The sequence below is a fragment of the Zalophus californianus genome, chromosome 10 (genome assembly GCF_009762305.2).
Source record: "Zalophus californianus isolate mZalCal1 chromosome 10, mZalCal1.pri.v2, whole genome shotgun sequence".
Lineage (NCBI taxonomy): Eukaryota > Metazoa > Chordata > Mammalia > Carnivora > Otariidae > Zalophus > Zalophus californianus.
This window is the reverse complement of record NC_045604.1, coordinates 79,374,853-79,391,053: the sequence shown is the minus strand read 5'-3', so window position 1 is coordinate 79,391,053 and position 16,201 is coordinate 79,374,853. Positions and strand designations below refer to the sequence as shown.

Here is a 16,201-nt window from a genome sequence, read left to right as displayed (position 1 = left end):
GTTTTACTGGCACTCTCTCACTGAGTCACCCAGAGGTGCCACATTACTCCCCTCTTGAGAGAAGAGCAAATTGGGGTTTCCAAGTAAAGCAAACTCCGTGCTGCCCTTGAGGCCCTCCAACACTCAGGTGGTGTGGCAGGAAGTCTAATCCAGGGGCAGCAGAGAGCTAGACCGGGTGGAAATGAGGGGAGAAGAGGCTGAGATTCCCTAACAGATGCCTCTCACTAAGAGAAGCCTTCAGAACTGAAACTGAGCTTCAAACTTCCTCCTTCCTTTGGCCCCCACTGTCTGACTCTGGGGAGCTAACCAGAGCAGCCCTGAGGCAATGATGACAAAGTCAAGGCGCCCTCTGAGGGCCACTGCCGAAAGGGCCAGCCTTCCCACAGCCTTCAGGCCCTTAATGACCACTTTCCTCTCTCCTCCCTCTGGCCATCACAACCTGCCCGCAGGAAAAGACCCCCTGACAGTCAGGGCCGCCTGTGTGTGAACGGATGTCACTGCCCTGAAGGGCATTCAGACTTGAAGCAAAGGAGCACCGCCCGGCAGAGAGTAGGTGGGTGTGCACGTGAAAGGGACCCAGGGAAAATCTGGACTCCACCCTCCTACCTGTGACTTTCATTCATTCGCTCAATTTTCTTAGTGAGCCCCCCCCACACACCTTAACTCCATGCCCACCACATGAATCACTGAGCCTCAAAGAGAGCAGGAGACAGACAAGTTGCTCTCATGGAGCAGAGAAGACAGATAATGATCGGTGCGGTACACCATAATGAGGCATTGGTGGCGGGGGGGGGGGGGGGGACTCAACCCTTCTGTGTCTCAGTTGCCATATTTTTTTAAAAGACTTTATTTATTTGCCAGAGAGAGAGAGCAAGCACAAGTGGGTGGAGGGACAGAGGGAGAGGTAGACTCCCCGCTGAGCAGGGAGCCCAATGAGGGGCTCGATCCTAGGACCCTGAGATCATGACCTGAGCTGAAGGCAGATGCTTAACCAAATGAGCCACCCAGGCGTCCCCCAGCTGCCATATTTATAAAAGAGGATAACACCCCCGCTTGATTCACAGGCTTCTCTTCAAAATTAACTGAGAGAATGAACATGAAGACTCAGTGGGTGCCTAACACATTGTCAAGAACTTGATAAATCGTGAGCTGGTGATGGATGCTGGCCCCCCAGAAGGGTTTCCTCCAACAGGTGGAGGAGAATGGAAGGCGGTGATGGTCCTCCCCAGTGCCCTGGAAATCTTTGAAGGCACGACCTCTGGAGCTTCACCCAGCCAAGCTGAGTCCCACGGACTGCCAGACAATCTTCTAATCCAAATGTAGGGTTTCACAAGAGTGTTATGCTACCCGTTGTCATAAAAATAAAAACGAGAAACTCAATATCCATCAGTAGGGGTCTGGTTAAATAAGTTACAGTATTGCTAGTTCAAAGGAACACAGTGTAGCTCTTAAAAAGAATGAGGTAGATCTGTATGTAAAATAAAATAAAAAGATCTCTTAACTACACTGTTAAGTGGGGGGAAGGTCATATCCTGAACAGTGAATAGAGCAAGCAACCAGTTACTAAAACATGTGGGAGTGTGCATGCAACTCACTCCGGCATCCCTCATTTCTGGAAAGACAAACCCAACACTGGGGGATCATTACTGACCCCAGGGAGGAATGCTAGGGGGCCCACAAAAGGAGGGAGATTCACTCACTTTTCACTACATGCTCTTTTAGACTACTTGCCTTTTTAGCATGGGTCTAACAAGATTTGTCAAGAGTCCAAAATTTTACAAGTTCCAATTGTTTAAAGAAAACTCCAGTCTTTCAAGGCACACAGATCTGTCACTTCTCACTATAGGACCTTGGCTGAGTTAGTCCATATCCGAGCCTTGGTTTTCTCTTATGCAAAATGATATCATAATAGTAACTACCGCTAGGGTCTTGGAGGATTAAATGGAGTACTAAAACTTTAAAAGTGTTTAAATTTGGGGCAGACATCAATACATGATACCTATTAAAATCGGAGTTGTTGACTTAGAGCAGCTGGTTCATTGTTTCCATCATCCAAAAAGGGGAATAATGCACTGAAGGTGCTCCCTGAAGATGCACCTGCACTGAAAGGAGTCACTGATCTTGTCTTCAGCATAGAGGACACACAGGCACTTCTCCAGGATCCACACTGAACCTCTCCTAAGGGACAGGACCACTCCTTGGTCCTCGCCTGCTATCAAGTCTCCCTTCAGTAAGGCAGCCTTGGAGTATGCCAGGATGCAGGGAGACGGGAGCCACTTGCCTGCCCCCCACACCAGGTCCGCTCACACTCTGAAGCACAAGTCAGCACAGCAAGTTCCCCATTCCTGCAACCCCACTGTCCTTTCTCAGCGAGGGGGCCACAGATGGCAGTAAGATAAGAGCCATATTGCCTAAGTCTTGAACGTGGGACACAGCCGGGAAGGACATAAAGAGGGACCCTTGGGACCTTGCCTGGAAGGGCAATGGGTAACACAAGGGAACCCACCCATACCTGCTCTCCCCAAATCCCCAGAGTTGGTGGAGCTTGAGAAAGAAAACAGACTTTGTGGATTAAAGCAGAGTTTGAATCCAACTCCATGACATACTCATTGAAAGATTCGGGACCTCTCTGAGCCTCAGTCAAGCTATAAAACAAAAATGAAATCACCTTCCAGAGGGTTCTTAGTGCACAACAGGTACTTACTAACTGTGTTTCCCTCGTAGGAAAACCTGTATCTCACTAATGAATGAAATCCACAAAGATCTTGTACACATCTTGAACGTGTAAGGAGTGAGGGAAACCAACGCAATCGGGGACTGCACTATAGGTCTTTAAGCACAGGAGGTAACATTCACATGCTGACATCATATAAAGGAAGTACACACCACCACCTGTGAGGGCAAGGTATCAAAAAAACAAAAAAAATCAAACCTGAAACTCATCTACACTCTACAGCTAATGACCAATTCAAAGGAAAGGCAAGGGACGGAGGAACATGGTAAGGATTACCATGGGGTTGCTATCAACAAAATCCTAAATAGGAGACCGTTCAAAAGGCCAGGTTTTTCAATAGTAACAAAGGGGGATCAGATATGGAGGGTAATGTACAAATTAAGATGCTGAGAAGACCTATCACCCAACTGCACTGTTTGCACTGCACTAAGACCCTGATTAGAGCAAATAAATTTAAAAAAAGTTTTGGGATAACTGGAGAACACTGAATACTGATTGGACATTTGAGAATACTAAGGAATTATCATTAATTTTTTAGGGATGATGATGGTACTATAAATATCTTTTAGTGATAAATACTGAAATATCTGTGCCTGAAATAATATCATGACTTGGATATGCGTCCAAATAATCTGAGTTGGGAAGGGACTGAACTGAGTAAGAATGAGTCAAGAACGACCCTGAGGAGATTATTGCAAAGGTGAGTGATGGGGTTTCATTAAATGATTGTCCCTTTGCCACAGGCTTAAAATTTTCCACTTTTATTAAAAAGCTTGTAAGTAAGCCATAGGCTGGTAGGGAATATTGACAACATGCATAACTGAAAAGACAGGTAAAGAACTATTAGAAATCAGCAAGAAAACACATGCAATCCAACAGGAAACGGGCACAGGCTGCAAGTCATCACAGAAGTGGAAACCGAAATAACAAGCTGGCAAATGGCAACATGGTCCGCTTCGCTTGCGATCATAAAAACACAAGTTAAAACCCGCCTCGCGCCCAGAAGTGTTGGTAGGGATGTCAAAGTGTTGGCAGGAACTCCTGCACACTGACTGAGAGATCATAAACAGGTATTAAAAAAAAAAAAAAGTAAAACTCGGTAACGTTTAAAATACCAAACCACACAATTTGGCAAGTTCGCCCTCGGGCGCAGATCTCAAGGAACTGCTTGTGTAGTGGATGCAGGAAGTGCTAATACAGGACTGCTAGGATCAGAAAGAGAGACAGGCAGACCTGCTGGGCTTCCGGATGGAAAACACCGCCCCAGTGACAGCGATGTTCACAGGAAAATTAAAGTTCCATCCCAACCCCCAGACCCAAGTGCCAATTCAAGAAAATACAAGCAACAGAGGGCCTGAGAAGAACGCTGCAGAGGTGCCATGAGCCAGGTTCAGGTGGTGACACAACCCAGGGTCTTCCACAAACACACGGTAAGGAAAGAAAGAGCTGGAGGAGGACGCGACAGATAGACAGAAACATCAGCGAGGGCTTCGATTCACGGACAAAGGGAGCAAAAACGGTGGTGGGCAGCAGCTGGAGGAGGAAGCAATGGGGCGTCGGTGTCGGGGTTCCATGGGGCAGAGATCTGGCTGGGGAAAAGGACAAGCTTCAGGAGACGGAGGGAGGTGAGGGTTGCACCTAAGGCCACCCCACCACATGATGAAGACTGACTAAGACAGTACATTTCAGCTTCTATTTTACTCAAGTCAAAACAACTGTGTTAAAATGAAAAAAGAAACACAAGAGACATAACCAATGACGACACAGGGACCTCACGTGGATCCTAATTTTTTAAAAACTCTAAAAAATTATGGAACAGTGAGAAATCTGAACACATTTGACGGTATAAAAGAACAAAGGGCAATGGAGGGATGATGATGATGATATCATATTTATGGTTTCCCATTTTATTTTTTTTAAAGATTTTAAGATCTATACAGAGTGGTCTATAAATGAAGTAACACCTAGTATCTGAATCAAAATAATACGTAAGGAGAAGCAGGTGTGGGTAACTTCAAACAAGACTGACCACCACTGAGGACAGTTCTATTGATGAATTTGCCTAAGATTCTTTAATCTATGGGCATCTAACATTGGACACAATAAACCTTTGAAATGAAGAAGCTATTATGAACATGTACAAGAGGACAAAATGCTCTCAGCATCGTGGTTTGCAATGACAAAATAATGCAAACAACCTAACTGTCCAGTAAAATGCGACTGGATTAAAATTATCATGGTACCTCGCTCAAGAGAGAACTCAAGAGTCAAGGAAGTGAATGAACCAGACCGGGCCCCCCCGCCCGACCATGGGGTTTGCCCCCCCCCCCCCCCACTCAGGGAATGTCTGGCAATGTCTGGAGGCATTCTTGGATGTCGTGACTGGGTGGGGTGCCACTGGCCTCTAGTGGGTAGAAATCAGGGGTACTGCTAAACATCCTACACAAAGCACAGGACAGCCCCCACAACAAGTAATTAAAATCTTCCCCCTTAACTGTGGGGGATATATTCCAAGACTCTCAGTGGATGCCGGAAGCTCAGGATAGTCCTGAACCCTACATATACTCTGCTTTTTCCTTTATGTGATGCCCACGACAAAGTTTAATTTATAAATTCGGCACCTAAGAGATTAACAACAACAGCAAATAGAATAATTTTAACAATATACTGTAATGAAAGATGTGAACGCATCCTCTCTCTCAAAATACCTTATTGTCCTCTATTCCCTCTATTCTCCTCTTTCTTGTGACAATGTGAAAGGACACAACGCCCACGTGAGGAGATGGAGGAGGTGAGTGACGGAGGGGTTGTCATGTGGCATTCGGCTACCAATGACCTCCTAACAACTCTCCAGAAGGAGGGTCATCTGCTTCCAGACCATGGCAAAGTGGAACCACAGACATGGGGGGGACTACCCGAAGGGGGCCAAAGTATCAAGAGAGCCACAGTTTGAAAATCCTCTACTAGAACTGTCTGAGATACGCCTCAAACCACAACAATGACTTAAAAACAAACAAAAACAAGGGGCAAGGAGATATATACAGGTAGCATCATCTAAGTAAAGGTTACACAAAACCAAGACTGTTGCTCATGGAAATTTATGTAGTGAAGTATAAAAACAGGAAGGAGAAGGCTATACACCGATTTCAGAATACTGACTATGGGGTGCAGGGGCATGAAATGTTGCCAAGGGGACGCTTCAAATAGAATTGGTATCACCATGTTTATTCTACCCCTTCCCAGCCGAAGCAAAGCGTAGGGAAGGTTAATGCATGTGAAATCTGGATGGTGGGTACATGACAGCTCACTCTTTCGGTCTCCGTACTTTTCTATACCCTTGGCACTGCCAACGATGAACAAACTCAACAGCGTGGTTGTGGGCAGCAGAGGCTGGGAAGACAGACAAAGCAGGCAGAAGAGTGAGGCTGGGACCTTCCCAAGGGGGGAGCACTCACCGGTCCCCGCAGGTCAATGAGCTCCTGCCTCATCTGGGACACGAGGGCCTCCTTGGCCACCAGGGCCCTGTGCAGGCGCTCGTTGAACTCAATCAGCTCGCCGTGCATCTCCGCCACCTGGAACACACAAGCACCGAACAGTCAGGCTCAGAGGGAGGACCCACGCGCCACCCCCCAGCACGCGTCCCACCTTCTCCAGGCCTGCCCCTCGTCAGCAAGGCACCAGGAGGTTGTCAGGCCGGAGACACAACAGTGCTTACCTATGAACTGCGCAAACCCACCTCTAAGTCGAACACATCTGTGACTGGGTTGACATGAACACTACAGAATCAACGGTCCACAGTTTATGGTCAGGACAGGGCCCTATCAGGTCATTTTGGGCCTTTGGTTTCTATCCTTCGCGGACACTTTTCTAGCCAAGGCTTTCTTCCTCATCCGAGTTGTGCCTGCCAAGAATCACCTGGCTAATGGCACAGGTGGAGCAACTGACCACTTCTGTTCCTCGGGGTCTTGGTTCTAAAAACCAGGAGCACAGAGCCAGAGCCTCGGGGCAATGGCGACGGTGACGGTGACAGATCCTACTGCAGTGGCACAACGACCCCTCAGTCACCGCTTCATCTTTGCCAGGGACAGCCCTTCCGAGTGCTCCTCGCATCTTCGTGACACGGGCTTCGTGAGGCAGGTGTTAGCATTCCCGCCTTACAGAAGGGCAACGATGTCACAGAGTAGAAGCAGCTAGTTCAAGGTCATACCGCCAACGAAGGGCTGACTCCAGGGCCCTGGCTCTCGACCACAGGGCCAGACTCCATGATTCTACCACTTACACCGTGAGCACGTGCAGCCCACTTGGGCCTGCCGTGAGAGCCCTCGAATGTGCCCTCGGTTCATCCCAAAGAAATAAAAAGAGGTTGTCATAAAGTAGTCTATGACTGATGTACAGAATTGACCACAGGTCTTTCCAGCTGTCAACTTACAAAAAGCAGTGATATCCTATATGGTCAAAACAGAGTAATTTCTCTGATTACATGAGCGATCTTGTGGGGTCTTAAGATCAAATTAGACTACAATTTAAACATTTTAGAGAAATTTGCGATGTCATCTTGCCATGCTCTTCAGGAACCTTGAAAGAAGATTGTTGCAACCATCTTAAGGAGAACCCCTCGAGAACTGAGAGGTCAAGAGACCTCCCCCCAGTCCTGTCCTCACGCTTTTCCTGAGAGATCGCCCCTCCCTTATACTCTAAGACAAAATTAGTATGAGACCACTTGTAATAAGTACTACATATTAAATATAAAACATACTGTCAGAATCAAGAAGGGATATAGGGAGACATTCTGTAGGAATAGAAAGGATCATTAACCTAAGTCTTGGGGCCTCAGGAGTAAGGGGGGCCATTTTTTTTTTAAATATGTTGTTATATAAAAGGTAAAAGGCACAAAAGGAAATACACAAGATATTAACATTAGTCAAGGGACAGATTTTCTTCCCATTATTTCTATTTTTCCTTACTTTTTAGTTTGCTAATAATGAACACACTCTCCCATTTATCAGTGGGTAGAACCACTTGGACTCTTTAAAAGAATTAAAATTATTCACCTGAAACTAAAGGCAGCCATGGTACAAGCAACACAAAATGCACCGGGCCCCCAACCACATCCTGATTCCTTCAACTTGCTCTATGAATCCCCACCTGTGCCCCACGTGCCCACCTCTTTCAAACCAGTGTGAAATGCAAAGTGAGAACAGCACAGAAGACATTCCAAGTACCATACAATTAACAACGGGAGAATAAGTCACTGAGACTTTAAGCAGCTTCTTTTTGTACAGACCTAAAATTAATGATTTCCCACTTGTGTTATTCCTTTTGTATAGTAAAAGCTCAGGATGAGGGCGCCTGGGTGGCTCAGTTGGTTAAGTGACGGCCTTCGGCTCAGGTCATGATCCTGGAGTCCCGGGATCGAGTCTCACATCGGGCTCCCTGCTCAGCGGGGAGTCTGCTTCTCCCTCTGACCCTCTTCCCTCTCGTGCTCTCTATCTCTCATTCTCTCTTTCTCCCTCAAATAAATAAATAAAATCTTTAAAAAATAAATTAAAAAAAAGCTTAGGACGATCTTCTTTTGGCCTTTCACAAACAAATACAGTATCAGTAACGCCTCTGCGGATCCTCCGCACAGCAATCACCCAAATCCTCCATGAGCTTCCTCGGGGAGGAGAACCCATTTACCACACAGTAAGCAGGAAACACACAACTGTCAATATTACTGCTAAATACCTGCTACTGTACCCCCACAAAACAGACCTTTAAATAAATGCCACCGGCATTTCCAAAGCAAAGCAAGGTTTTGCTTTGTTTTTGTTTTGCTTTGTTTTGCAGTGGGAGCCAGAGTGTTAAAACAATTTTCCATAAACGCATAAAACAGTGGAACATCCCAGCTTGCAATGGTATTTATCAGGAGCTGTCAAAACCCTGGTTCTCTTTTGCAGCCAGAAGAGTGACGTGACCACATCAGACAAAGCTTTCATTTCCGTAGGGAACTGGGGGCGGGCAGGGGGCGGCTGGAATCGGGGGAACTGAGGAGATAAACTGATGAAATAATTCTGAGTAACCATTAGAACTGCGATATTCATTGTTACTAAGCTAAACTCTGAAACTCTGAGTTTCTAGATTAGATATCCCTACATACAGTTATTGAGACCAACAGCTTTGATCTTACATAAACCATGCTGAGCTTACTGTTCCTTGAATAACTCTTTCCAAGTCTAGTGTAACTAGAAATGGATTCAAGACTCCGAGAGCCTCAGAACAGGAAGCGGAGATTATAGAAACAAAAGCAGGCAGCACAACCGCTGGCTGGAGCTTCTATTAGGCTCTGAGGGCACTCAACAGGTCTCACCTGACCAGTCCTTGTTTTCAGCAGCCACAGAGAGTCGCAGGGAATGAGACAGACAAACAGAAAGACAGACACAGGCTACCCTTCAGTCCATTCTCGCGCCGCCAAGCCGACCGAGTGATCCTTCCAAAGCAACATCCGATATCACCTGCTGTTTAAAACCTTCATTGCTTCCCACTGCTCTAAGGATAAATAAAAACCAAACACGCTCATGATCAGCCTCTCTAACGCCATCACCTGCCCCCCTCCCCAACATCTCAAGTCCCTCAGACCCACAGGTCTTCTATGTCCCATAAACAGGCTGCACTCTAGAAGGTCACCCTGAGACAGGAAGAAGAAAGGCATATCCAGCAGAAGAAACTGCAGGCACAAAGGCCCAAAGGTTGCTGGGGCTGGGGCAGGGGCAGCTGAGACAGGCAGTTAAGGGCTCAGATTCTGGGGCAAGACAGGCCTGCACTTGATCCCTTTACAGTGTGCTCTGGCGCCAGGCTCTTAACCCTGAGGAGCCTAAAGCCATTCACCTACAAAACGGCAATTCAAAGCCCTACCAACTGCATGGGGCCACTGTGCAGCCAGAATGAGCTGCCGCACTTAACCAGCTCTGCACTGTGTCTGTGCGTGGCAAGTGCTCGGCGGAGGAGAACTGGTTGTACAGGGTGGGTGATCACATCCAAGGGAAATGGAGGACAGGGCTGTCTGCAGAAGCCAGATGGAAAGGGGCCACATGTGCTATACCAAGGAACTCAGCTGTGGAGAGAGACTCATTGTTCCTCAGTAAGGAAATGTCACCAACAGAATTGCTAACCATGTGCCAGGCCTGGTTCTGGGCCGGGGGGAGCCCAAGGAAGGTCACGGGGTTCACACCCTAGAGATCAGACAAACTTAGAACTCACCGAGAGAGGAGGACTGGGAAAGAGGACGGGGCATGAGGCAAGGCCTCCCCCCGAGAGAACATTCAGGAGTCCCTCACTTCTCCCCTCAGCCTTGGCACAAGCTGGGCAGCCTCCCCCTCACCCCCACTCACAATGCCCAGCGCCATTTGGAGAGGCAGCCTCTCAAAGTGCACAACTCATGAATTAATAAGGCGCAGGCACTTCTCAGTCACCTTTTGGGTTTTGCCCTTTACGGTGGAGAGAAGACAGAAGACTTCTTGACTCTAAGTCAGAGGCTGTTTGGCAACATCTATCAAACTTTTAAAATCACTCACCTGTGACTTGGCAAATCTCTGTTGGGGAGTTACCCAGCCCCTCTACTTGCACCTGTGCCCAAAACACCAGTTTAGCTCCAAATGGCTGGAACCTACCTAAATGCTCAGCCACACAGGATCAGTAAAATTTATCGGCTCCCCTGCCTCTGGCCCCCCGGCAGACAGGACTAGTTGCTGGCTGCACTCCTTCCTGAAGGAAACACTCAGGCAGCCACACCCAACTGATCAGAGACTTGGCCCATGGATGACACCGACTTGGCATCCCTGGCATAAGGGATGGGGGAAAGCGTCATCAGGAAGGTGACATTTGAGTTCGGCTTTGGAAGACGAAAGCTTTGGAAGTTCAGGAGACTGAGCAATCCATTCCAGCTGGAGCATCAGAGAAGACGATTTCCAAAAATAATGTGGCTGTGAAAAAGCTTTTAAGTCTGTGAAAATCCCAGGAATTATCATAATTACCTGCCAAATCACGAAAGAATTATAAATTAAAAAAAAAAGCCTCTGGCATTTCCTTTGATATCGGAATGTTCTATCTAATCACATTCAAACAAATCATGCTTCTCCCTCCCTCAGCTACCTAATTAGACACTTCCCTGATTAACTAGACCAAGACAACCCCCAAATTTCAACGGCAACTGAGGCTCTTCTGGTCACATATCCCAAACTATCCGAGAACTTTCACTCTGAAGTCTCAGCATCGTTAAGTTTTATAAAATGCACAAGCTGTTCTTTGGTTCCAAATACACAAGCTGCAGGGAGGGATCTAGACCCTCTTTCTGTGTTGAGGACACTGCACCCAGGTAAAGACGAAGACCCTGCCAATGCCCATCTGTCTTAATCCACTTTTGAGCACCAAGTGTGCTCCAGGCCTTTCCCAGGTATTACAAGCATCTGCTCACATGACCCTCGCTCGAATCCCTCCTGCAGGCTGGGCGTGTCTCCCTAAGGATGAGCCTCTAGGCTCCGAGAGGCCAGGCTGTGAGACTAAGGTGTGGGGCTCAGGTAGTGGCAGGGCAGGATGGCCACGGTCTCTGCTCTCTGCACGCCATCTTGTGCTAGAGGAGACAAGCTGAGCCCTTCAGGGGTTAAGGAGAGGAGTGTCCCCACAGAGTGAAAGGAAGTAGTGCAGTGTGGACCAGTGACTCCCAAAACAAGCTGGTCATTAGCCACTTGGAGGGCTTTTGAAAAATACAGATTTCTGGCCCTCACTCTCAGGAACTGACTCAGTGAGGGGCAGGGAGTCCGAAGAAGTACTTTTTTAAAAAGATCCCACTGGCCATGATGATCCCTCAGATTTGGGAGTCACCAGCAAAGACCAAGGGGAAGCATTTCACAGGCTGAGGTATGAATTGCAGGTGGGCTAGTCCCTAGTTGCAGAAAACCTAGTGTTTCAGCCCAAATTTCCACAACAGTGATGTCACAGAAGCTTCTCCACTTGTCAGCCGTCCACTTCCACCTTCTCACTGAGGTGAACAAAGCCACAAGCCAGAGAAAAACTACCTCAAGCCAACGGCTGACAACAGACAGCAGACATCACCTCACGTGGTGAGATGCTGGCTAACGGTGCGGTTAGTCTGCGGCCGGGCTGCCCAGAGGGGCCCGGGAACAGAGGCTGAGATGCAGAAGGTGGGCTCCGAGCTACCCACCTGGGACAAAGAAGAACAGGAGTTGACAGTAAAGGTCTACAAATATTTAACACAATTTCATATTGCTATGAAATCAGGAATTCCATAGTTTTTCTAGACTTTTTTTTTTTGTACACGTCAGTCTGCAATGAAATGGAAATGGTGCTCTTCACCACAGGTAGTTTAAAGGCACCTATCTACAACACATAGGCTATATTTGAAACAACGTCTTACACTAATGATCAGAAACAATGATGAATGATGATGAAAAAAGAAAGCCAAAATAGGACTGTTTTTAGATAAGACTTGTTGAGTTTTTTAAAAACAAGATAGAACTGATTGCATCAATACCTGTCCTTCTTTCAGACTGTGTTCTTGCACAGTGTCAGTCTGAGCTTGAAAACCAAGACAATTAGGAACGGTAACTAAAATACTGAGTACCCACACCCAGGCCAGGACACACAGTCTCAGAAGTCCTGGAAAAGTTATAGCTGCCATCACCCTCTTTGACCCAGTATGTTGAGTCTCCTACAGTTGCCTGACTGTGCCCATTTCCCATGGGAGGAAGGTGAGGCTCGGGGGCTGAGGAAGTCTCAGGTCCCAGAGCTCAGGAGTGACAGCTGAGATCTGAACCCAGTTATCAGGGCTCCAGAGCCAGTATTCTTTCCACCACTCAAGCCCTCAGGTGATGGATCAATCACCGAGCAAGGGAAATCCTGGAACCGTTTTGGGGTGAGAGGAAGCCTGGGCTCAGAGAGGCTGAGAGCCCTGTGTAAGATGTCCTGCTGCTAAAGCCAGCCTGTTCCTCCAATGGGGGCAGGAGACTCGCAAGGATGCGCAGTGCTCGTGGGGAGGGCGAGTCAGGCGCACTTACTCTGCTCTACCGCTGCTCCCCCATCGCTCCAGGAAGCACTTCATCGGATGCTGTGCCTCCCTAGGATGTGAACGCTCTTACCTTTCCTCATTTCAGAGCTGAGGGGATGGAGTCCCAGAAAGGGTAAGCACCTTGCCCATGGCCACACAGGAAGCCAGCAGCACCGGAAGCAAGAGTCAAAGTTCCGAGTCCATGTTTTGGACTCTTCTGCCTGGCCTCTCCACCCAGCATCACCAGGATGCTGAGCCACTGTCTCAACAGCACAGCACAGGGCCTGCCAGCGCTGACGAACCTGGGCTCAAGGACTCAGAGCACTGCCCCAGGCAAGGAACACCGGCACACTCACACCTCCCCTCTGGACAACACATTGTCACCCGTACACGGGTGCACACGTTAACATACATGCACTCCAGGAAAGGAACGGTCACACACACGGGTGCACACGGCCCCTAGGAAAGGGCATGGTTACACATGCACGCACCCCCCCCACACACACACACACACCGAGGAATGGCACCATCAACCCTACAGGGCATGGCTGCCACCAGCAGGCAAAGACCACCATCTGGGCTCTGGCTGATACCACTGCCCTCTGAGCCCCCAGAGGCCCAGCCTCAGACCGTTTTACAGACACCCACACTGAGGAGACCCTGGTGGCACAGGAAAGAGCACCCAGAGTAAGCAAGAATCTCTGCTAAGGCAGGCCCTACCCTGGAATTCAGAGTCCAAAGGAGAGCCCCAGAGAACGTTCTAGGAGCGCGCAGGCGCCAGGAGGAGCCTTCCGCAAAGTGGTTTTTGATTCATGTGAAGACATTTTGGAAACCAGTTTCTAAGTGACAATTTCAACATGAAGACATCCCAAGGGATGTCTCAGGTATTACTTCAGGATGGTTCAAATCAGGATGGGATACAGAAAAACAAGGGATGTGGAGGCCCAATCCAGGCTCTGTCTACTCTCTGCTCTGTGACCATGAGTAGGTAATTTCACATCTCTGATTCACACTATCTTCTTTGTCAAATGAGGACACTGTCCCTTATTGTCCAGGTGTGCCATGAGGAGCAAAGAGAGAGAGTTTGGTAGCTCCCAGCCCACCCCAGTGAACGATCCTTCAGTAACCATGACGAGCACTTTCTAGAGTCCGGCAGCGTTCCAAGGGCCCTCCACGCTTGCACAAAGTACAAGCCTAGGAACTACAGCTCTATGCCCATTTTACAGAAGGCAAAACCAAGTTTCAAAAAGGGCAAGTGATTGTCCAAAGTTACAGTCTTTCGGAGGGGGGGTCAGTAAACCCAAAGCTCACAACACTGCATTACCTGTCTTCTGAGTCTCCCCAGTTTTCTCCTTCTTTCCAGTCCGCCTTTCGCTGTGATCCTGCTGGGCCGAGGACGGAGTTGAGAGGGGGGTGTTGCTGAGCCCAGGAGCTGCTCAGGCTTCCCCGCACTTTCCCCCCACCCCACCCCCCGATGAGGCAGCAGCTCTGCGATCTCGGGACTGGTCCTCCTCGACATCACATTATAAAGCTGTCAAGTGACACGCTCAGCCAAAGCCTGAGACAGACCCATCCTCAAGTGCCACTGAGATAGGCCGTGTGGGCTCTGTCTGAGATAAGTAGAGGCTTGTAAGGAAACCCTGCTGATAAGTTCAATTTGAAAGAGCCTCCCTTAAACTCCTCCATAGCCAGCCCCTGTGTGTTCAGAACCGCCGAGCTTGAGTGAAGTCATACTTGAAAACATTCAGCTGGGATTACAATTTAATGGGGGGAAAGAAATACCCAGAAAGAACAACAGCTCAATTAATAATGGGATGCCTCTGAGAGACAGATGTTTCGGTAACTGTGCCAGCCCCGGCACGGAGCTGCTGGGTCCCAGTCCCCAGTGCTGGTCCTCGTTTCTCCTGATGCGTGACCTTTCGGAGAATACACAGGGTGAGTCGTGGAGAAAGGTCACACGGAGCAGCTGTGAACAGCCCAGATAAAGCCTTTTCTTTCCTGCCTCGGCTAATGGCCCTTAAAGAGCAAAGGCAGAATATACAGAAAGCGTGATAATCAAGCAGCAGCCAACACCTTCCCAGCGGCTGAGACAAATGAGCAATGACGGGAGAGGAAAAAAAAAAAAAAAAAAGAAAACACAAAACAGAACCATGAGTTCCAGCCTTCTGCTGAAAGATGCGCTCACACAAGAGCAACACACAGGCAAGAAGCAGCTGCGAAGCTCCCCAACAGGTCCCATCACCTGCCACCCTCCTGCTGGAGCCCCAGCAGAGAGGCCGCCTGGCACTGTGTCCAAGGTGCGTGCCCGGGGTCAGGAGACGATGCCCCGTTCCTAGCAGAGCCTTTGGCCAAATTGCTTTTACCTCTCCAGGCCTCAATTTCTCCTCCATAAAATGAGGGTTGCTAACAGTGTAAATCTCACAGGGCTTCTGTGAGATTTAAACGAGTTAAGAGGTAAGAAGTGCTCAGCTTAGAGCGTGGCATGCACCAAGTACTCCATACTGTTACAGCCATTATTTGTTACTAACCAGGCACCAACAAAAGCATCTGGTGCCACAGGCCTATACCATCTACAACGTTAACCTCTCTCAGATCCGCTCCCTCTCCTCCAACGGGTCACCCAAGCCTTGGGTCAGAAGGGCCCCCATCTCCCACGTGAACAAACATGACAGCCCCTATTGTCCATCTTGTTCTCCACCCCACTCCCAAGTTGATGCTCAAACGGCCCCCCTGAAACCCAAAGCAGATCACACCAAGTCCTGCCTAACACCTGTCAATGATGCTGACCAATACGTGCCATCCACAACTGACCTCAAGCTAATACGGAGGAGGGGGCGGAGGAGGTCTAGCACGCAGCAGGACTGGTCTTGGAGGAGCTGGGTGGGGCCCGTAACGGGCACAGAGACCTAACGTGACACCGTTTTTGTCTACACTGAAATTTCTCCAGAACCCAAAATTTAAAAACAGCTTTCAGTGGCATCCCGTTCATTTCCTGGACATAGGATTCATGCAATGGAAGGAGAGGTGAGGTAGAAGGAGGGGCGAGGGGGGAGAGGAGGGGAGGCAACATTTCAAGGGGAAGACTGACATTGACCAGACTACCAGCTCCTCCTCCAACTCCTTCCCTCGCACACCTCCTAACACCCCCATCTGCCCTTCAAAGCTTAACTCAAATCTCAGTCGACCTCCCTCCCCAACTCCTTTGATCCATTCACGCATCGTCTCCATAAAGGATGCATCAGCAGTAGCTGGAACAGCTGCTGTTTTCTGAACACCTAATACAGACCAAGCATCTGGAGGGCCACAGATAAAGGATCTTTTGCACAAATAACAAAAAGGTGTGCATTCCGGGTAGCTACAGCCTCACAGGGCCTAAGCTCAGTGGGTGAGGCAGGGGCTGGATAAAGCTCCTATTGGACTCCGAG

The 16,201-nt window shown here is 48.6% G+C and overlaps 1 protein-coding gene across 5 annotated transcripts in view; it reads right to left on the bottom strand.

Annotated features, from left to right (window-relative positions):
- Window positions 1–16,201, bottom strand: part of SNX29 (sorting nexin 29) — a 509,507-nt gene that overhangs the window by 174,138 nt on the left and 319,168 nt on the right. For all 5 annotated transcript variants that reach the window (XM_027612456.2, XM_027612457.2, XM_035722380.1 and 2 more), the window contains one exon: window positions 6,190–6,306. In XM_027612456.2, coding sequence (XP_027468257.2) covers window positions 6,190–6,306 — 117 coding nt within the window. The remainder of the gene's footprint in view (window positions 1–6,189; window positions 6,307–16,201) is intronic.